Source organism: Cucurbita pepo, chromosome LG01 (assembly GCF_002806865.2).
Source record: "Cucurbita pepo subsp. pepo cultivar mu-cu-16 chromosome LG01, ASM280686v2, whole genome shotgun sequence".
In the NCBI taxonomy this organism is placed as follows: domain Eukaryota; kingdom Viridiplantae; phylum Streptophyta; class Magnoliopsida; order Cucurbitales; family Cucurbitaceae; genus Cucurbita; species Cucurbita pepo.
The window spans coordinates 15,799,834-15,821,911 of record NC_036638.1 but is presented as its reverse complement, the minus strand read 5'-3'; the positions used below and the strand labels follow the sequence as shown (position 1 = coordinate 15,821,911).

At 36.0% G+C, this 22,078-nt stretch overlaps 2 protein-coding genes across 3 annotated transcripts in view; one reads left to right on the top strand and one right to left on the bottom strand.

Annotated features, from left to right (window-relative positions):
• The window catches only part of LOC111809366 (THO complex subunit 2-like), a 35,533-nt gene extending 18,177 nt beyond the window's left edge, over positions 1 to 17,356 (top strand). The window contains exons 12-32 of one of the 2 annotated variants that reach the window (XM_023695823.1): positions 678 to 871; positions 4,837 to 4,917; positions 5,000 to 5,201; positions 5,283 to 5,528; positions 5,668 to 5,748; positions 5,834 to 5,953; positions 6,043 to 6,102; positions 6,198 to 6,325; positions 9,768 to 9,864; positions 9,989 to 10,117; positions 10,588 to 10,691; positions 11,019 to 11,199; positions 11,391 to 11,569; positions 12,063 to 12,669; positions 12,814 to 12,918; positions 13,497 to 13,652; positions 13,727 to 13,807; positions 13,879 to 14,331; positions 14,417 to 15,583; positions 16,341 to 16,651; positions 16,802 to 17,356. In XM_023695823.1, the coding sequence (XP_023551591.1) occupies positions 678 to 871; positions 4,837 to 4,917; positions 5,000 to 5,201; positions 5,283 to 5,528; positions 5,668 to 5,748; positions 5,834 to 5,953; positions 6,043 to 6,102; positions 6,198 to 6,325; positions 9,768 to 9,864; positions 9,989 to 10,117; positions 10,588 to 10,691; positions 11,019 to 11,199; positions 11,391 to 11,569; positions 12,063 to 12,669; positions 12,814 to 12,918; positions 13,497 to 13,652; positions 13,727 to 13,807; positions 13,879 to 14,331; positions 14,417 to 15,583; positions 16,341 to 16,651; positions 16,802 to 16,871 (4,752 nt within the window). In that variant the 3' untranslated portion in view covers positions 16,872 to 17,356. Of the gene's footprint in view, positions 1 to 677; positions 872 to 4,836; positions 4,918 to 4,999; positions 5,202 to 5,282; positions 5,529 to 5,667; positions 5,749 to 5,833; positions 5,954 to 6,042; positions 6,103 to 6,197; positions 6,326 to 9,767; positions 9,865 to 9,988; positions 10,118 to 10,587; positions 10,692 to 11,018; positions 11,200 to 11,390; positions 11,570 to 12,062; positions 12,670 to 12,813; positions 12,919 to 13,496; positions 13,653 to 13,726; positions 13,808 to 13,878; positions 14,332 to 14,413; positions 15,584 to 16,340; positions 16,652 to 16,801 lie in introns of both variants that reach the window. The other variant, XM_023695817.1, reaches the window with a different exon arrangement.
• Positions 17,357 to 18,474: 1,118 nt separating this feature from the next.
• LOC111804538 lies at positions 18,475 to 20,528 on the bottom strand. Its single transcript, XM_023689389.1, has 4 exons — positions 20,307 to 20,528; positions 19,649 to 19,915; positions 18,945 to 19,103; positions 18,475 to 18,859 (listed from the first exon to the last, which is right to left on the bottom strand). Exons 1-4 carry the CDS (start codon positions 20,307 to 20,309, stop codon positions 18,614 to 18,616), a joined length of 675 nt encoding a protein of 224 aa, XP_023545157.1. The 5' UTR covers positions 20,310 to 20,528; the 3' UTR covers positions 18,475 to 18,613.
• Between the last annotated feature and the right edge of the window lie 1,550 nt (positions 20,529 to 22,078).

Sequence of the window (22,078 nt, the reverse complement as noted above, 5' to 3'; positions counted from 1 at the left end):
ATATTTGGAACTTCAAGTTTGTTGCATAGGCTGTCATTTTTCGTAAATTTGAATACACATTATGCTGGGTTCACAGTTTTGGTTACTGTTCTCATAAAATTAATGTTCCTCCTAATTGGTTACTTAAAAATGTCTTTACAGTAGAATGTCATTGCGCTGGGTTCATTTGTTATGGCTTTATTTGTGATTTGCACTCAATAGGATACCAAAATCGTGCAAGGTATACAATGAGTCTTGTTACTGTTTTCATTTTTCGTTTTGAGAGATTATTTTTCTTGAATGCATTGTTTTCAAACGAAAAGTTCTTTTGAATTTTGGCTTGAAGTTATTTATTGGCAGTTTTAAAGGTTTCACGGTGCATTTTAAACTCATGAACTGTTCTTTAAAAGAGCAGGAGTGCTGAACTTATAAATGGCTTGTTGTCACATTGTTTCCAGTAGTTAACTAGTTGTACAGTTTACTAGCTAGTTACTAAGGCAGGTAGCTTGATGGCTACATGCCAGTTTCTATACACTAGAATGTATGCCTTTGTAAATGGAATTTGATTCCAGTATTTATAGTGAGTTAGAAGCTTAGACTAAGCAGTTAAGTTAATTAATATTATGTTCCCCTTTTCCCCACGGCTTACTTCTTTTTTATGTTAATGTATTGTCGTGAACTTGAATTAATGTCTACAGGCTAACAGAATAGGTAAAATAAATCTTGCGGCAACGGGAAAAGATCTAATGGATGATGAGAAGCAAGGAGATGTAAGCATTGATCTTTTTGCTGCTCTTGATATGGAAAGTGAGGCAGTCAATGAAAGGTCTCCAGAGCTGGAAAATAATCAAACATTGGGCTTGCTTACAGGATTTCTTTCTGTGGGTGACTGGTATGTAAAATTTTATTTTCTTCACTTTGCATGGTGTTATATATGTTTGTCTTCCGTCTGTCTGTATATTTGTAACAATGAAATGCCAGCTTTGATGTTGCTTTGGTTACCTGTTGGACTCCACTTCTTTTAATCAGCATCTGTGCATGAGTTACAAAGAAACATCTATGCGTGCGATAGTGGAACGTTCTTTCTCTCCGTTCTGTATTTGGTTACGTATTAATTATTTTCCCCAATTATACATGTGCGAGTGAAATGAAATGGAGCATTTTCTCCTGACATTAAGCCAAATGGCATGTGTTGAAAAGTGAAATTGTTGAGGAATTAACAGGTCGTTTAGGTATTCAGGCTAGAATTTGAAATTTGGGTAACTGCTTTGGTGTCTCTGTTTGTTGATTTCACCACCTATGGTTGTTGGAACGAGTCACACATGAGCCTCATTCATTGCCAAAAGTATCATATCAGTACCATACTCTGGTGTGAGTCCACATTTGAGCTGTTCATTTCGCCTCCGCTTGTTCTCGATGTGTCTTTTGATATACGCTCCATCTGTTTTCTTTGTTGGGGCAAAGTACCCCCAAGTGTGGGATCAGTTTTAAGATGTCATATTTTCTTATTGTTCAGTTCACTTTTTGGTGCATCCAAATTAAATTGTTGCCATATTCCTTCTTGATACTAATAGTCTAGAAAGAAGTTCTTGGTAATGTTTGAAGAATGGACTGGTCAATTTTATTAGCATGAGGGATTGGTACAAGATCTATTATGTGCGATGTACCTTCTTATAGCTAGAAATAGTCGGGAGTACCTTACAAATTGTGTTAGGGAGTTTAATTCAATCATTTACAAAGATTAACATGTTGTTATTATTAAGGATATATACTAAAGTTATTCGACCTGGGCACACATGGGTATTTTAAAACAATGAAGTTGCAAAGAGAAGCAGGAAACTTTCATCCACCCAATGTGGTTCCAGAAAAAGATCTCCAAAATTGAGACTAGAGAGGTAAGAGTGTAACTAGAAAAATGTGGTGGACACTTGCACCAATAAAAAGCTATAGAAAGAATGTGATCCATAATACAGTGAATGGAGATTCCACATTATTGATAACCCGAGAATTTTGTTCACGCCCAAATATCCAAAGGCACTGTTGATGGCACACCATATCAGCTGCTTGACCCCTTTGAAGGGATTCCCCTCCAAAGATTGAGATAAGATCATGAATATTACTTGGCATGACCGAGGACCAACCCAAGGCTTCCAGGATCATATTCCAGTAGTTTTTAGCACAAGGACAATCAATAAAAATATGATAGGATGATTCTGAGTTTGGTTTATACCTAACACACCCTTGTGGTCAAAGACAATGATAAGACATTCTTCATTGATGCTTGTCTACCGAAACCTCCCTGAAGATTCCAAAGGCCCTGTTTGAGTATCAATTACATCTTTAAAAATCACCACAAAGAGTAAACTGGAAAGTGAAGCCTTTTTTTTTTTCTTTTTCTTTTGATAAGAAACCGAGCTTTCATCAAGAAAAAATGTTACAATACAAGGGAATATAGAAAAACTAAGTCCACAAAAGAACCCAACCAAAGTTAGGGGTTCCAATAAAGTAAAATAGGACCTACGAAATAATCACAAAAGACCTCAATTTGATCATAAAAGACCTTTGTCACGGAAGGTGAGAAGAAAACATAGAATCTGATAAGGGACCAAATATCACAAGGGGACCTTTTACTCCTTCAAAAGATTTTATTATTTCTCTCCTCCCATAACCACTGCAGTCCATAAGAAACGCCCCTTCTCGCTAAAAGGCGGATGGAGAAATAACTTCCCAATCATCTCCCTAACACCTCTATGCCTGACAGACAGAATATCAAACACATCAAAATAGAAGTTAAAAACCAACTGAGCCAAGTCACAACTCTGTAGGGAATGATCAAGACTCTCCTCTGCCTTCCAACAAAGAATTCAACAAGAAGTCCTTGCCAACTGAGATGAAAATTTTGAGAGTCTATCTAAGGTGTTAACCCTTCCATTTATCTAAATCTTCTTTGAAACTTTCACCTTCCATAGACTCGAAAAACCCACTCTCAAGTCAGAGAGGGATCTGCCAAACAATGAAAGAACAAACTACAAAAGAAACCCCAAAGGGGTTTAAACTCCAAAAGTGAACATCCCTTTTGTCCCGTCTTAAGTACAATCAAACAAGAGAAAGCGGGGAGCTCAAAAGAACTTTCTTTCCATTGATTTCTATTAGAACCTTTCACCCCACTGGACCATCACTTGAAAGGACGACAACCGCTTTTACTCACAACAATCCAATGCCAATGATTACTAGCCTCAGGGGGAAACCGCCTTAGCCATTTGGCCAATAAGGCTTTGTTTCGGTTCCATAAGTTCCCTATTTCTAACTCCTCGTGTTATGGGCTTTCCCACAGTTTCCAAACCCACGAAGTGTGCACTTCTCCCTTCATCAACCCCTTCCCAAAGGAAATCCATCGTAAGCTTCTCTAGGGAGTTACAATTGACATGAGAGGCTCTAAAGAGAGAGAAGAAATAAGTCAGGATGCGGCTTAGGACTAAAGGGGGAGGAAAAACTTCCTTTTTCAAGAGGCAAGTCTTTTCAGAAAGGGATGGTTCTTGGATAATGCTAAGGGGGAGGCCTAGATAAGAGGAAGGAAAAGACCCACCTCAACCTACAAAATTAACCCATCTACTTACCTTACCAGGGTTGCAATTGAGGTTCCTATGTGATTCAGTAGAAGAAAGACTCCTTACCTGAGCAAAATAAAATAATATCGTCAACAAATTGAAGATGGGCCAGGAACAATTCCAACTTCAAAGCTCTCGTTAATAACTCCTTCCGCCCCATTCGAGACAATCGTACTGTGAGCGTACCACCTCCTGGAGAACAAAAGAAGAAGAAAGCCTGTTCTATTGTTTCATCCTCCTTTAAATATTTGCAAAAGCCCAGAATCCATGAAGATGAAGATTGATCCCGCATTTTTACGCTGTGAAGCTTGAAAATTTTGAGAGAGGATATAATTCTGGATAAGATAGAGCCAGGACTGAACTTCCTAGCCAACGGTCTTGCAAAAAAAGAGATGCTTTACTATGCTTGAATGATAAAACCAACATTTGAATCGATTATTGGATGCTCCTTTTTTAGAAATTTTGCTTCAAGTTCTGTTACTATCTAGCATATTCTAATATTCACCTTCAACGATTTGAAATGCATTCTGCTTGCGACTGTTTCTGGGGATATTGTGGAACTCCGTGATTTAACTTGGTGCTTTTAAAGTGTGTTGCAATTTTGATTTGTGGCACATTTATGCCAATTAGGATTTTTTTTTTTTTTTGTAATCATATTTTTGCATGACATGAGTGATGTAGGATTGCCTTTAACCGTGTGTGGTTATTGTTTTACCACTCTTCTTTTAATTTAAAGATGCTTATTTCTTATCGAGCTTTTACATGTGGTAGGCTTCCGTTATTCAGTTAGTTTGTTTATTTCAGTGGGGTTATTTTTACTGCCTACATGTTTGGCTGCTGTAATCATTTTTTAGCTTAGTGGAACATTTGTGAATTCTTTGGAAACTTGATGCTGAAGAAATAAACCTAAAAAAATGTTTCATTAACCTCAAAAAATGATTACAGCAGCCGAATATATAGGCCGGAAAAATGACCTCACTAAACTAACAAACTAACCCAATAACTAAAGCCTTTTACCACATGTTAGAAGCTTGTCAAGATATAAACATTTTTATAATAAGAGAAGTGTGGAAAAACAATTAACCACACACGGTTGAAGAAAAGGATCAAGAAAGAACAAAGATCACAAAAATCCTACATCATTTAGTCTATAATACAAATTTCATATCCTATAAAAGAAAAATTGGAGCTCTCACCTCTTAACCAAGCAGAATGTAGCTTCATCTGGTTTATTCTTTTTCCCTGTCAGGTATCATGCACATGTACTGTTTAATCGGCTTTTACCTCTCAATCCAGTGGAACACCTTCCAATCTGTAACTGTTTGTTTAGGTAATTCTGATTTCTTGCTAGTGTATATTGATACACATGCACATGAGTCTGGATTCCAGTATCGTTTTCTTTGGTGTGTTAGGTTCATTGAAGAATCGATCTCCTCTGCGTACTCTATTGTTCGTCAACATTATTATCAGAGCTTTGGGACCTCTTCGGGAGCTAGCATTGATACCAGGAATTTTCCGGTTGGTGGTTCTTTTATAGATCTTCCTAGGGAACTTTTTCAGATGCTTGCAGCTGCTGGACCTTATCTCTACCGTGATACAATTTTGCTGCAGAAGGTAACTTGTTTGTCCATTTTTTTCTCCTTTCACCTCTCATTATCCTTCTCAAATAATTTCCAACATGATTTTTTTTGGCAGGTCTGTAGGGTGCTGAGAGGTTATTATATGTCGGCAATTGAGTTTGTCAACAGTGTGGAAAGTGGTTCAAATCCTGAATTTGTTCTGCAAGCTGGTAGCCGGGTTCCTCATCTTCACTTGAAGGAAGCTAGATTGAAAATTGAGGAAGCTTTAGGAATGTGTATACTTCCTTCGTTACAGTTGATACCTGCCAATCCAGCTGTTGGTCAAGGAATATGGGAAGTAATGAATCTTCTTCCGTATGAGGTATACCATTGTGTCAGTACCATTTGCTTCTAACGAAGGATTTGTTCATTTATAATCGAAAACCTTGAATGATTGTTCCTCTCTTTTGTATTATAATCCAATCATATTGCTTTTGATCTAAAATATTTTGCATTACTAGGTGCGGTATCGTTTATATGGTGAATGGGAGAAAGATGATGAGAAGATTCCAATGGTTTTGGCTGCAAGGCAAACCGCAAAGGTATTCGTTAGTTAATATTTTCTTTTTAATTTTCCTCTATAATTGTTCAGAATCAGGTAAACCCCGATCAACTACTACTTCTCAGTTGGACACACGGAGGATTTTGAAGCGGTTGGCTAAGGAAAATTTGAAGCAATTGGGTAGGATGGTTGCAAAACTTGCTCATGCCAATCCGTTGACTGTCCTTCGCACTATATTACACCAGGTGTTGTTTGAGTTAGCTACATGCAAATAGATACATCTCTTTTTCCTGTTTTTTAGAGTAGAGATCATGATGAAAATGACATTCTGCAGATTGAGGCATATAGGGATATGATTACTCCTGTAGTAGATGCATTCAAGTATCTGACTCAGGTATGTATAATTCTCTTTTTCCGTGGATACATTTGGTAAATATAATTTTCAAGACTTTTTTTACTAATATTTTTCGTTTTATTGGATTTATGCAGCTTGAGTATGACATATTAGAATATGTTGTGATTGAACGTTTGGTGCAAGGAGGGCGTGATAAGTTGAAGGATGATGGCCTTAATCTGTCAGATTGGCTCCAGTCATTAGCTTCATTTTGGGGTCACCTGTATGTTTCTCCTTTCTCTCTCATATGATGCTTCGAGTTTTTTATGCTGATTTCTGCTGCTTTGGATGTGTTTTGCTCTTTTTAGGACACTTGCAATCAATTTTGTAAAAGATGAATTTCAAATATTGATTTGTCTACTTGGCTTTGGTCTAGGAAACGTTCCACACTAATTTGCGGAATGCTAGTTGAAACTTTAGGTTGTTAATGATATTTTTGAGTTTTGCGTGTTCTAATCCTTTTCTGCTTTAAGTGATTATTTAATCAGTTATCATTTTCAACTGTTGCTTTGACATGCATTGCAGTCTGTGTTTTTTCATGTTATTTGTCCTTGGTTATTCCTGGAATGCCAATTCAATATCCCGGTTGCTGCATACACCCCCTGCAAATGTTGATCAGTTAAACAGATGGTGTTGTGAACAACTCAACTTTTGTATCTTGATTAGCTATTTCAGATCTGTTCCAACTACTTACGCTTGCTTCCTGGGATATGCTCTGTGAACTACATGCATGGCATTTTTTGGGCCGCCGCTGTATGATGAAATATTTAAATTGGGTTATATGACTAGTCGCTGGATCATCGAGACTGAAATTGGGTTTCAATTTCCCTTTCAAGTTCATGATATGGTAGTTTGGGAGGGGAAGGAACCTGGTTTTTGCTCAAGACATGGGGTGTGATAGGTTGAAGTTCGTATTTCAAGCCATTCTCTTATGCTGCCTTTGTTCAAGATCTGCTGAGATATTTCAAGTTATCAACATATTGATAAAAAATGTGTAGAGAAACAAAGTAACGAGGTCACAGATTCTATTTGTGTGGAAGGGAGTAATTTATATGACCTAATATGTCAAATGGGTTTAGGTCATAACTAATTCAGTGAGAATGAAGGTGAATTGCTATTTTGTTGACTGCATTGTCTCCAGAGTCGTTTAAATTGGAAAGAGAGGTGCTATTAACTGCTCTTGTGAAGAATATTGTCATGACCTTCAGAAATTGATTAGGGTCGGGGGCTTTGGAGTTCCTTAATTATATTTAATCACATGAAGATGCTAGTTTCACCTGGAGTTGTAAATTTTCAATTGGATTAGTCATCTTGAAGATCTTTTATCAGTTTTGATTGCTTCAACTTTCTGAGTTGTCAATTTCTTTGAGGATTTTGAAACTTTGACATGGCTATACCGGTAGAAAACTTCACATATCAGCTAGGCACTCGAAGCATGCAATTCTTTTCCAAAGAAGACGTTCTTCAAGGAATATCTTGTCTATTTGCCTGCATTGGTTGCAGCTTTATGCCAAGTCGGGATGTAATGGGTTTCATAGTTGTACATTCAATGTATGCAATGCTTTCTGATGAATAGTGTATGGAACATATAAAAAGGGATTGGAGGATCTACTGACGTAAAACAGAAACTGAGTAGAGTCAATTGGGAAGTTCTGTGCTGCTATTTTTTATTTGAGCTCTTATTGAAATCTTCTTGAAAGATTGAGGCTGGTCAGACGTCCAAGGAATGAGGATTGTTTAAATGGGACGTGAACTTTGCTTTCTTTTTCTTTTACTGCCTAGGTAATTATGTACATACATAATATTAACAAAAGAAAAACATATGATTGCACTATATATAAAAGTAGTCTTGACTGCAACCAGCCTGTAGAATTTTTGTCAACTAGTCAAATTATGGATTATTTGTCATATCCTTTAGATTTATCATGTTTTGTTGAGAGTACCTTATCCTCTTTATCGTTTACAAATTTTTTTAACTTAACATATGTGCTTGTTCTGGAGGAAGAAAAATTATTTAAGTTTTTTGGACACTTTGCACATTCATTGCTTCTAATTTCTTCAATTAATGTTCAATCTGGATATATATAGTAAACTTTAGAGACTACGATTTGGCTCACGTTTGAAATGAGATCTCTCTGATTTTCTTTGTGCAAGTAGTTCCTAACTATTTCCTTTTATTACACACTAGAAAAATGTTAACATTCCTACTAGAATATTCATAGAAAGAAGCTATCCATTTGATCAAATTCCTTGGTTTTGTATATTTGTGCTACGTATGCATGATGCAGATAACTTAAAATTCATGTTTCCTTGTCAGTATATGCATTGAGTATTCTGTAAAATGTTCCAGTGATGTTGTTACTACATTCATTTGAGTAATGTGAAGTTGGTTTCCAGAGTTTTGAATGTATTTTTGAGTTGCATGTTACTAGTTTCATTCTATTTATATTGGACTGATATGATTCGCCTGTTGCCTTTTCTTTTCTTTAGTATATTGTAGAACTTTGATTTTTATCATTGAAAATGTGGAACCTTTGTTCTTAAATAAAAATGGAGCTTTTGTTTATGTGCATCTTTAGAAGACCCTGTTGTTATTATGGAGGTGGATGTATGAATTAGCACAACGTTTTTATTATTTAGGAAAGGACAAGAGTGATCTTTTATTCTCGGTGCATTTCCATTTCTAGTCAACTCTTTCTAGGTGATCTTGTCCTTCCCTCGTTATGTAAGGAACTGTGGAGGTTGAAAATCCCTTGAAAAGATAAAGTATTTGTTCTTGTGTATAGATAATCATAAAACCGAAAAACCTGAGGAAACAGCAGGATTTGCCCTTACTCTATCTAGTATGATGTTTACAAATGAAAAAGAAAGAATCTAAGAACTGCCATATTTGGATAATTTGTGCCTTCTTTCCGGTGGCACTGACTCAATGGGTTAGCCTATTTTATATTTGATTCCCTTTTCCTTCCACCTCCAAGACTTTGTAATTTTTAGGTCTCTTAATCGTTTTGGTTTCTTGTTCCATTCTCTCCCTTTGGAGTTTGGATTCTTGAACCTTTTTTCTTTCTTTTTATCCATTAGTGAAAAGTCTTATTTGGCATTAAACAAAGAGAGCCATGAGCCCAGTTTCAAAGATAGGATTGAGCAATTGGGTGAAGGGTTTTGTTCTGTCCTTGGAGAAGTTTTGCTAGAATGCAGAAGAATTATTTTTAATGATGTTTAAGTTTACTGTTGACTAAACCCAGGGTGTGATATGTTGGTATATTAGGTCAAATCTGTGTTGTAATTACTCCATTGCTTCTATGTAGAGTAATTGGAGATATCCATAGCTCCTTTGTAAATTTCATATATATCAATAAGGAGGTTTTATGTTTTCTTACCTCTCTCAGTTCTGAAATATTTTCATGTATTCTATTGTTATTAATTTTTTCTTTGGTTTTAAATTTTCATGCTTGTATATAATGTAGCATTATTTATTGGGATTCTTACGAACATTGTAAAATGTAAAATTGGATTTTTAGATGTGCAAACTGTGTCATTTTTTTTAAGGAAAAGTAATTCTCTATATATTTTTGCTTCTTTTTATCATCAGATACTTTGTTCTTTTGTCTCCTATAGATGCCATAATTTACTGCTTAGTTTTTTTGTAAATTTTCTGCTGGTAGGTGTAAGAAGTACCCATCTATGGAGCTAAGGGGTTTGTTTCAGTATCTCATTAATCAGTTGAAAAAAGGTCAAGGAATTGAACTTGTTCTCCTGCAGGTACTTCTCAGATCTGGAAGGGGTGCTTTGTATTAGTCATGTGGCCCAGCATTTAGATATTTTACCGCTTCAATGGTTGTTACTTGACTAAAAGTACTTGGATATCTTTTTGTAACATAATCAGGAACTTGTTCAACAAATGGCCAATGTCCAATACACAGAAAACCTAACTGAGGAACAGTTGGATGCTATGGCAGGAAGTGAGACACTTCGTTATCAAGCAACTTCTTTTGGGGTTACTCGAAATAACAAGGTGTTGTGTTGATGGACAATATAATTTCTTCCCCTTTCTTAATTCGAAACTGATCACTATTGAAGATACAAACATAGATATTTGACCTAAGCTCCAAAGAGCTATGTACTTTAGCATGTCATTTTAAAAGAAATACTGATGTGGTCTAGACATCGTATCAGATTAATGCATATGTATAGATATTTGAACCGGGTACTTCTTGTGTTCTAGTTGTAATTTCACTCTGTTATCTGAAAGTTATTTACCATTTCTACTACAGAGCATGAGGGTTGGTTGATTAATTTTGAATTATTGTATCATTCTATTTTTACTTAATCTATTATGATCTGCTGTCAATCCTTTTTCTGTCAGTAGAAAAGAATAACCGTCAGAAAAGAATAACCGTCTTTCACTCCTTTTGGAGTTTGTACCTTTTAAATATTAGTTTTTTTAATTACAAGTTTCGTTTCTTGTTTAAAAAAATAATGCAGGCGTTGATCAAGTCAAGCAACAGACTGCGTGACTCCTTGCTTTCTAAGGATGAACCAAAATTGGCAGTCCCTCTCTTGCTACTTATTTCTCAACACCGTTCAGTGTATGCTTTATTACTTTCTTTGTAGTATGCAAACTTCAAGGACATTGTATGTCTCTGCTTGATAACAAGAAGGGTCCTAGAACCAGTTAACTCCTGATTGGGCTGTCACTGCTATTCAATTATGATTTCCATTATCACTGCTATTGCTCTAAGAGTATCATAATTCAACGGCTTGAGACAGTCCATTGATGTATTTACCTGCTACTAGCCTGCTTTTAATGCATGCTACGCTACTATAATTTGTTTTATTCGTCTTTTGTCTTGCCGCAAGCTCTTAGTTGTATCTTAATGTTTTGAAATATGTGGACTAATTATTGTTTCCTTCAGGGTTGTCATAAATGCAAATGCTCCTTATATTAAGATGGTCAGTGAACAATTTGATAGATGTCATGGAACTCTGCTTCAATATGTGGAATTTCTTAGTAGTGCAGTTACGCCTGCATCAGCTTATGCTCAGTTGATTCCCTCTCTCAATGAGCTTGCCCAGCTTTATCACCTAGATCCCGAGGTCTGTCTGTGTATGTGTGTGTCATTGTTCTGTGTTCTTGGGTCTCTGTTTTTATGTCTGGTTGGTGTCATCATTGAACCATTAATATTTGTTTGCCCTCATTTTATGAGATGTTAATTCTCAGAACTCATTCTCCCTTGAAGTTCCTTTGCCGCCATTGAAGTACTGATATGACTCTTTCCTTTTTGTAGGTTGCTTTCCTGATATATCGACCAATAATGAGGTTATTTAAGTGTCAAGGTGGTTCAGATATCTTCTGGCCACTGGATGGCAATGATGCAAATGTTGCAAGCAATAATTCTGATTCGGAATCAGCAGAATGTTCTGCAGACGTTGTTTTGGAACTTGGTTCTTCACGGAAACCTGTGAGGTAAGACATTTGTTCTTTTTTTTTTCTTTTTTTGAAGCTCCCTCTTTTTTTACACACTTTCAGTTCTTCATTCGATATTTTGATGAAATTTTGTGAATTTAGGCTTTTGATGAATCATAGGACCTTAATACTATGATAGGATCTGAGTTTAGGATCAAAATGAATTGTATTCAATTATTTGGCCCAGAATAAAGAGGCTTTTGAGAAGTTTAATCTCTCCTGCCTTTGTTTTTTTGTTGCATTCAGAGAAATCATACAGGCTGTTGATTCTGCAGAACGGTCTAGTTAATTTTTGTTAACTGTTCTTTTATTACCTAGTAGGTTGTCATTACATAATGAATGTGTAAGTTACTCGGAAACATTTATGTAATAAAACGCCACACTAGCCTGATACTTGTAGTCACACCCTTTCTTATGCATAATAGGGTGTTCACAGTTAATGATTTTAATGTTATTTACAGTTGCTAATTTTCTTAACCTCTATTTTCCTTAGGTGGTCAGATCTCCTCGATGCTGTAAAGTCTATGTTACCTCCAAAAGCTTGGAATAGCTTGTCTCCAGATCTCTATACTACATTTTGGGGTCTCACGCTCTATGATCTTTATGTTCCTCAGAGTAGATATGAATCTGAAATTGCTAAGCAGCATTCTGCTCTTAAAGCTTTAGAAGAGCTTTCTGATAACTCAAGTTCTGCAATCAATAAAAGGAAGAAAGACAAAGAAAGAATTCAAGAATCTCTTGATCGCTTGTCCAATGAACTAAATAAGCATGAAGAAAATGTTGCTTCTGTACGCAGACGACTTTCTCGTGAAAAGGATAAATGGTTGAGCTCCTGCCCTGATACTTTGAAAATTAACATGGAGTTCCTTCAGCGATGTATTTTTCCCCGCTGTACATTCAGTATGCCTGATGCTGTCTATTGTGCTATGTTTGTGCACACTCTTCATTCCCTTGGAACACCATTTTTCAATACAGTCAACCATATTGATGTTTTGATATGTAAAACCTTGCAACCCATGATATGCTGCTGCACGGAATACGAAGCAGGCAGGCTTGGAAGGTTTTTATATGAGACACTAAAGATAGCTTATTATTGGAAGGTAATTGATCGCTTTATCTTTCTTTAATCATGCTGAAGACCAAATCAGCTTCAAAAGTTAAACATCATTCGGAAAAGTGCTTGAATTCTGTTACTGCGTTCTCCCCTATCTCAAGTTGTTCATGTTGATCAATCATTTTGTCAGAGTGATGAATCCATTTATGAACGTGAATGTGGAAATATGCCTGGATTCGCTGTCTATTATAGGTATCCAAACAGTCAAAGAGTAACGTACGGCCAGTTCATCAAGGTACTTTTTGAATTTCTGCTCTTTTTATCTTAAATTGTTTTTTCATTTACTATGTGCATTGTAATGAAGAGTGATAATAGATTGCCTGAAATATGTGGGTTTTTCCAATTCTATGTCTAAGATTAAGTTGTTTTATGACCGGATATCTCTTGATAGATAGGAAATGCATTGTGGAGAAAAACAAAATACCTAATACATCAATTTGTCATGGTGTACAAGCTGTCTTCCCAATCTTCTTTGTAGGTTATGTATATATCTCTTGATAGATAGGAAATGCAAATTTATCTTCTTTGGCTTCGTTTCTCAGGAGTTGTCTTTATTCTGTGTCTCTGATTATATAGGTCTTGAGCTTTTAATTGTTTTCATAGAGAAGGCAGGCTTTCAATTTAATCTTCTTTCGTTCAATTTTCAACCTGTATTGAGAATACTGTTTGCCATGCAAGTTAAAATTTTTGTTTGATTTTCCATGTACAGTAGTATTATATTTCTATCACTTCATCTAAGTTTTTGTTTGATTTTCCATGTACAGTAGTATTATATTTCTATCACTTCATCTAAGTTTTTGTTTTTGCTTATAGGTTCATTGGAAGTGGAGTCAAAGAATTACACGATTACTCATACAATGCTTGGAATCTACAGAGTACATGGAAATTAGAAATGCTCTTATAATGTTGACAAAAATTTCCAACGTTTTTCCCGTCACAAGAAAAAGCGGAATCAACCTTGAGAAAAGGGTAGGACATTTTCAATGCCTCTTATTGAATTTCATTTTGTTAATGTCAACTAAGAATTTCTTCTCTTCATGTAGGTCGCTAAGATCAAAAGTGATGAAAGAGAAGATCTGAAGGTGTTAGCTACTGGTGTTGCCGCAGCCTTGGCTGCTAGAAAGGTTTGTTGCATTTTTTAAGTGTGTTCTTATTCTCAGTGTTAATTGGTCAATTGATGTTCTTTTTTCTGCAGCCTTCATGGGTTACAGATGAAGAATTTGGCATGGGTTATCTTGAATTAAAGACTGCACCTTCTCTTGCATCAAAGTCTTCAGCTAGTAATTTAGCTGCCAGCCAAAGTAATTCCATTTATTCTTCCCAAAATGAACATGGTGGAGGAAAGCCTACTGCCGTCCCAAGTTCAGATTCTGGAAATATGGCCAAAGACCATTCATTGAGGTCACGAACTTCCGACGTGAGGACGGATAAAATAGATGGTTTTTCTGTTCCAAAATCTGAACTAGGGCATGGGAAACTCAAAGGCACTTCATTGAACGGACCAGATTCCCAATCACTTGTGCCCTCAACTTCTGTGCATTCAGGATCGTCAAGAGTTGTGGAAGGTCAAAAACCAGGTGATGACTTAAGTAGGACTTCGAATGAAGGCTCATCAAAAGTTATTTTCAAGACCTCTTCTGAATCCGAGGTAGTATTACATAATAGTTTTTAGTCAGCATTTGATTGTGTGTGTGCATGTTGAATTATGACTTTTTATATTGCTATGTTAGCAGTTGAGAGTTTCAGCAAAACGAAACGCACCTGCTGGGATTCTTAGTAAAGCACCAAAACAAGATACCACGAAAGATGAGATTAGATCTGGAAAAGCTGCTAGCAAGAATCATGGGTCTTCCACAAGTGATCGGGATCTTCCAATTCATGCAACGGATGGTGGTAGGCATGGAAGTTCTTATAAAACTTCTTCAGTTATGCCAAATGACTATACGCAAAGTTCATTAACTAGAGGCTTGTCCTCATCATTAAAAGCTTCAGATGGTCACGCTATTGAATTGAAGGCAGAGAGTGGAGTAGGGAGGACTTCTGATAGTAGGGCTTCGTCAGTAAAGGAAAATGGTACTGAAGCTCTTGAAGTTGCAAAATCCTCTTCTTCCAGACTTGCTCATTCTCCCAGACATGATAATTCTGCTAGTGGTTCTAGGTCTAGTGATAAACTGCCTAAAAGAGCTAGTCCTGCTGAAGAACCAGACAGACAAGGTAAACGTCGGAAAGGAGATGGTGAAAGTAGAGATGTAGATGGGGATTTTCGTAACCCTGACAAAGATAGATCCATAGACACACGATCTGTAGATGCTGATAAAATAGGAATGGATGAACAAAGTGGTTACAGAGGTTCAGATAAACCTCTGGATAGAACAAAAGATAAGGTAAATGAAAGATACGATAGGGACTACAAAGATCGGGCAGAGCGTTCTGAGAAATCCCGTGGAGATGATCCATCAGTAGAAAAAACAAGAGACAGATCAATAGAAAGATATGGAAGAGAACGCTCGGTTGAGAAAGTGGAAAGAGTTTCTGATAGGTATCCTGACAAATCTAAGGATGAAAGAGATAAAGATGATAGGAGTAAGTTACGATATAATGATACAGCTACAGAAAAGTCTCATGTTGATGATCGGTTCCACAGACAGAGCTTGCCTCCTCCCCCTCCCTTGCCTCCTCACGCGGTCCCTCAATCTGTTAATAGTGGGAGAAGAGAAGAAGATGCAGATAGAAGGTTTGGAACTACTAGACACAGTCAAAGGCTTTCTCCTAGACACGAAGAGAAGGAACGGAGACAATCAGAGGAAAATTTAATTTCACAGGATGATACAAAACGCAGAAGAGAGGAGGAATTTCGAGAAAGAAAGAGAGAAGAGAGAGAGGTGGGGATATCATTGAAGGTAATGCTTGCTCAAATTCAATGCAATTTATTTGATACGTCATGTACCTTTTTGTACGCCTGCAAATTTAGTTACGTTATTCCATACTCTGGTTGAAAGAAGAACTTTGACATCCCTACAAATGTGATAAGTTTATGCATTTTCCTTCAGAAAGTTGATCGAATAGAGGAACGCCCAAACTCTCAGTAGTACCATGATACATCTATCTTTTTTTGTCTCACCACAGTGATTTAAAATATTCTCGTCATGATAAGGATATTTGGTCTATTTATCAATGGCAAGTTATGTTTTATTAACCTGAAGTTCTGCATGTGTGACCAAGCCTAAAAGATGTAGCCAGTGTAGGAGAACTAAACTAAGCAGCTTTACCTTTTTAAAACTTATCATAATATGTCTCAAGATGGTGAACATTTCTATTTCTGAATTATAGGTGCTTTGATTTTCGCTAGAGATGGTTTTGGTTTCTTTTGTTTAAAAATTAGGTTGACAAATGTACCTAGGTCTGCGAACATGGAATTGATCATGGAACTGCGTAGTTTAGGTCATGTAAATTATGATTGTTGGCGTATTCAAATTTCATAGGGATGCTCCATCTGACAAAAATTGTTGTCAAGAACAGAGAAGGTTCAGATCAACCTACATTTTATTTGTACATTTATTCGGGTTCCATCCTACCTCAATGGCTGTGCTTGCAGATACCATTTGAAGATCATAATGCAAGTTTCAGATTTGAAGATCGTATCTTTTGTTCGTGTAGGTGGATGATAGGGAGAGGGAAAGGGAGAGGGACAAGGCAAACCTTTTGAAGGAGGACATGGACGCTGCTGCTGCCTCCAAGAGGCGAAAACTTAAAAGGGAGCATCTGTCATTGGCAGAGGCTGGTGAGTATTCTCCTGTTGGCGCACCGCCATCTCTGGTTGGTGGTGGCGTGTCTCAATCTTATGATGGACGAGAAAGAGGAGACAGGAAGGGTGTAATGATGCAACGTGCCAGTTACTTGGATGATCCAGGCTTGAGAATTCATGGTAAAGAAGTTGTCAACAAGATGACCAGACGTGAAGCCGATTTGTATCCTTTATATCATATTTCCTTGCATCATGATTCATCATTAATATTCGTAGTTATAAATTTTGTGCATTCATCTAAATATGGCCTTGGAAATTGATGCATTACATTAAGTTTCATCTATATCCTGTTGATTCCTTAATCAGGACTTAGAATGTACGATCGGGAATGGGATGATGATAAAAGAATGAGGGCGGACCAAAAGCGGAGGCACCGGAAATAAGCTCGATCAGCGCCTTCTAACTAGCATACAGTTGATCGTTCTACTCATCATGAAGTAAAACTGCAAACATGATATCTAAGCTGCCCACAGGGAGGGGAACATTCATCCGATCATCTTGTAAAAACTGATTCATAAACGAGAAGGGAGACTGTTGTAGTAGAGGGGACAAACGCCCGGTCCTCCTGTAGTGACGACCAACTCATAATTGAACGGGATGGGACATTGGAGTGGATTTCTGCTGCTGAGAACTATTGTAACTTGTTTAAAACTCAGGTTAGGAAAAAGTTGTATTACATTCTTAGCCCCACACTGAGTACATTTGTGTAAGCCATTAGTGAGTATGAGAGTTCTTCAATAAGTGTGATTATGGGGCCTTTTCCCTACATGTTTCCTTGTAGTTTCCCTGTTCTGTTTGCTAGAAAATTTTCACCCCTAATTTAGACGAGGGTGCTATTGAATCAAATCTCTCGCGAGTTTCATACTCACATGAGTGAGAATAAAATATGGTTAAAAATGGGTGTTTAGATTCAAATGGAAAGACTCACTCTTAAAAACACTTCAAACTCTTATAAACACTACAAAATAAATAATAGATAAAGGAATTGGGATTGGAATAATGGGCACGCCCATAATTTTGGAACATCAGATAGCAACTGCCCGACCCACTTGTATACAGCTCCAGCCTCTTCCTCTTCTCTGTTCGGTACTTCACCATCTCAACACACCTCGTTGCGCCTGACGATCATCTTTGTCCACTCAACCGGTGGCCTGCTCCGGCCTTCAAACACCGTTTCTGCCCATCCAAGATGGTGATCTGATCTGCTCCGGCCCCTTCCATTTTGCCCAATCACATATTCAATCCTTATTTTACATACACCCAGCTACATTGGTGTTGTTTTTTTACTTGTAGTCATAACATTGTTTTTAATTTGTCTCAATTTTCCTTTCGAACTCTCTTTCAAAATCTCTCCCATTTTCAAAAACCTTTCTTACAACAGGGGCCAAAGACTTGAGTATAGGTTGGCATGACTTGACTCACTCAATACTAAGAGTGAGTATCACACAATCGCCAAATCCGAATTCGCTACCAAGAAAAGTCCAATTGGTCTATTTTCAACTTCGAGATGTTATGTTTTGTATTTTATTGACCAAAGTGTGGAAGCCCCTTAAAGTTCATTGCCCTATGAGTATCCTTTTGTCGGCCACATTCTTATTTGGACAAAAATGAAAGATTGGTGCCTTTATGTAAAGTAGAAGATGGCCCCAAATAACAACCATCACAGATCAAATTAGGCCACAGACAAAAAAAAAAATGGCGGCCCAAAAAGGGAACAGAAACAAACTGGAAAGATGGAGCTTATAAGGACAACTAAAGCTGAGAGAGAGAGAGAGAGAGCCCAAATCAATCATAATGTCTTCAACAGCATGCTCAGCAAACAAGACAGCAGCACATGATGATCAGATTAACCAAAAGGATATAATCCAAAAGGTTGATAATTTGATTATTGTTTCAACAACCAACACAATCAATCCTTCTCTATACAACCTCCAAAAAATTGACAGGAAAAAAAAAAANCAACTAATCCAATATAGAGCCAATGCAAGAGGTGAAATATATGTTATTATATATAGATATCTATAACTATATGCTTATAGGACTTTCATATATCAAAAAATGTGGGTTTGGGAGCAAAAGGGGTATTAAAGATCATCATAATGATATCACGATTAGTGTTTCGGTATTACTTTAAAGGCGATCGATGTGGGATGCCCTTCCTTTTATGCAAAAGCTTCCTTGGATTCAACCCTGACTTCACTTGCCATGCTTTGATCTCTTCAGTTGATTCAGCCATTGATATGGACGATTTCATTTCGCTCGTGTTGGGTTCTACATTGTGATTCTCCTTCCATGAAATCTCGTTCGGATCCGACTTTGATGTGATGCATCTACAGCTTTGATTGTTGAGTTCCACTGGAACCATAGAGACCTGAAAAAGTTCATCAATGGCACATCTTCATGTCATTTATGTGCAAGTGAATGAGAGTCTACAAGTTAAAGAAAGTTTTATTTACTTTGCAAGCGATCGAACAGAAGCGGTTTGGCAAGTCTTGTATGTATCTCCCACAAGCTTCACAAGTACCTCCAAACTTCAATTTTGTCGATGGTTTCGAGTCTTTCGATTGTGGCCGGGGACTCAGATGAACAGCCTTCTCCCCATTTATCTTATAAGTCTGGTGAATCAAAGTCCCAAACTTTAACATAATCAACTTAGGTGGAGGGGATGGATATAAGAAACTATACATTTAGATGAGCAAGTTAAATCATTGTTATCTCATCTTATAAATCGAGTGTCTGCAACTCGAATGTTCTTATCAGACAACTAACTGACCTTACTATATTTGATTGCCAAGATAATTCACAGGACATTAGATCCTACACGGTTAGTCATTGTGACTCGTACATATTTGCTCTAAGCTCTTTATTGTTTACGTATCTCTTCTCGATCACTAGGTCAACCTACGGTAGGTAGTTCGTTCTTACTTGTACTAACGCATCGCTGACAAACCTAATCATTGGCTAATAGAAATTCCAATGTCCCAAACACAAAACAGTGCTGTTTTATGGTTGAATTCAATGGTTCCTTGGCTTTCAAAATGGTTTATAATGCTTCTTATTCATTTGATCAAAACATGCAACCAGAAGCAACAGCTAACAAGACAAAAGACAGCTTTAGGACAAGAAGTTTGTATAATTTAAGGAGGTAACAAAGGAATACCTGAATATTGCAACAATCAAGATGATTCTGCAAGTCGGGAACACGAACGACATACTGATAAACATACTTGCAGATCTGTAAACGCCGATGAATGCAATGAGATATCAAGCAATGCCTGCAGATGGCAATACCACAATCTATGCAAAACACATTCTTTTCATTTTTTCTATTGTTTTGATGATGAACACAAGAACCAAAAAATTTGCTTTGCAATAGAGAACTAAGCCAATCTGCTTTCCTTTTCTTCAGATAAATCTTGCATCCTGCCTGCCAAAATGCAAATCCAAACAATCCAAATTAAACATCATCAAATCAAACATCATCAATTTAAACATCATTAGGGTCTGGCAATTGTTTGAATAAAAACAATAGATTATACTCTCAAATCAGTCACAATCAAACAACTAAACTCCTAATTCCAAAATTATACGATACTTGAAGCATCTAAAACACAAAACACAAAATTATAAATCCAACGATTACAGCCAAACATGTTCCTCAATAATCGGAAAACTGTAAGAAAGGCTCAAACAAAGTGATCCAATAACACCCAAAAACAACATTCGATGATGAACAAGACAAAGAAGAAATTAAAAGGAAAACCCCTGGAGAAAAACATCCCCAAGACAGCAAAATACAGAGGAAACTCAAATCTCACCATATACAATTCAAATCGAAGCAAATCCCACTTCTGGGTCGTCGAAAAACCGATAAAAAACAATGAATTTCTGGGAAATTTCTTCAATATATTGGGAAAAAGGGAAGGGGAGAAGAGAAATCAGATAGAGAAGAAAAATGAAGAGACAATAGAGACTGACTGTTTATGCGGCTGCAGAGTGAAAACTGAATAATAAAAATAATAATAAAATAATAATAATAATAATAATAATAATANAGTAGAAAATGGAAGGTGAAATGTTTTTGGAAGCCACTGCGAGACCAGTAGAGCCATTAGAGTAAAAGGAAACAGTGTGCAAACGGCGGGAAAGACGAAGGGCTTTGGACCGTTGGATGGGAAGTTGATCGGACGGTAGAGATATTGTAATCTTTTCGAGGTTAATGATGGGAGTTGGATTGTGTGGGGTCCGATACGACAAATAAATTCGTTTCGCCGAAATATCCGAGATTTACGCGATCGCCGTTCTTCCTCTTTATTATAAATTTATCATTTCCAAAATTAAATTTTACAACCATATATATATTTATCCACCAATCAAATTTAAGTATTTCAACTTTTTTGTTTTTTATTTTTTAATTATCAACTTACCATAAAAGTTCCTTTTTTTTTTTCTTTTCTTTTCTTATTTATTTCAATTATCTTATCATCGTACCTTCCAAGTTTTCAATTTTTGTTGATCTGATTTATGAAACGTTGGTTTTAAAATTAATATACTCTAATTATGTTAATTTCTCATATCCATCAAAATTTAAAACTTAAGAGTTTTTAAATTAATATATATAATTTTTCAAAAAAAAAAAAAAAACACTAATTTTTTTTATTAAAAATATACTTATTAGCTATTTTTTTCCTATTTTAAAATTTTTAAAATTAAAAAAGTAATTTAAACCAAAATACTACATAAATCTAAAAAATTTAACCATAAAAATTAAATATGAAGTACATTAAAATTTAAATATATTTCAAAATATTTGAAATTAAAGCTCTTAAAAATCAATTTTAAATAATTTAACCCTCAACATTTTCTTCAAAAACAACTTTAAAACTTTTTCATATGAAATTTTAAAAATACTTTATTATACTAAACACAAATTAAATCATTATTTTTTTTTTAATTTACTTTAAAATATTATTTAAAAAACAAAATTCCCTGCTATATTTATAAACGGCTTTTTATATGATGACCAATGATTAAATAAAAAGAATATCATAGTTTTATTGTTCTTCTTTCATTATTATTATCTTTATTATTATTAAATATTGGTATTAAGTAAAAGTTAGTTGAGAGGATGAGTAGACTATTTGCCACACATCATTATTGGGTATAATAAAAGTTTGATAATATTCCTACACACAAACAATAATAACTCTTAATCACAAACATTATCCTTATTATTTAATTCTTTATTTTCTATCGCATAAGTTTTCGGCCCCTAACAATTAATATCTTTGAGACCTCGTGTATTATTGATCTATGTAGACAACTATTTTTACACCTCGCTCCATGGTACTCAAATCTCATGACTTGTCTAATTTCAATTGTCATGACTTGCCTAATTTGTACAAGAATTTTTCTTGTCGTATACCAATGTAATGGGATGATTTACTGTTCGAATTTCTTTTTTGAATAAATTTAAAATGAGATACGGGAAATATATATAATCCTATCTTTTTTTCATACAACTTTTTTGATGTGACATTGATGCCACATTATAATGTCTGTTTTTCGGACGTGGTTGGCATAGGCGGGA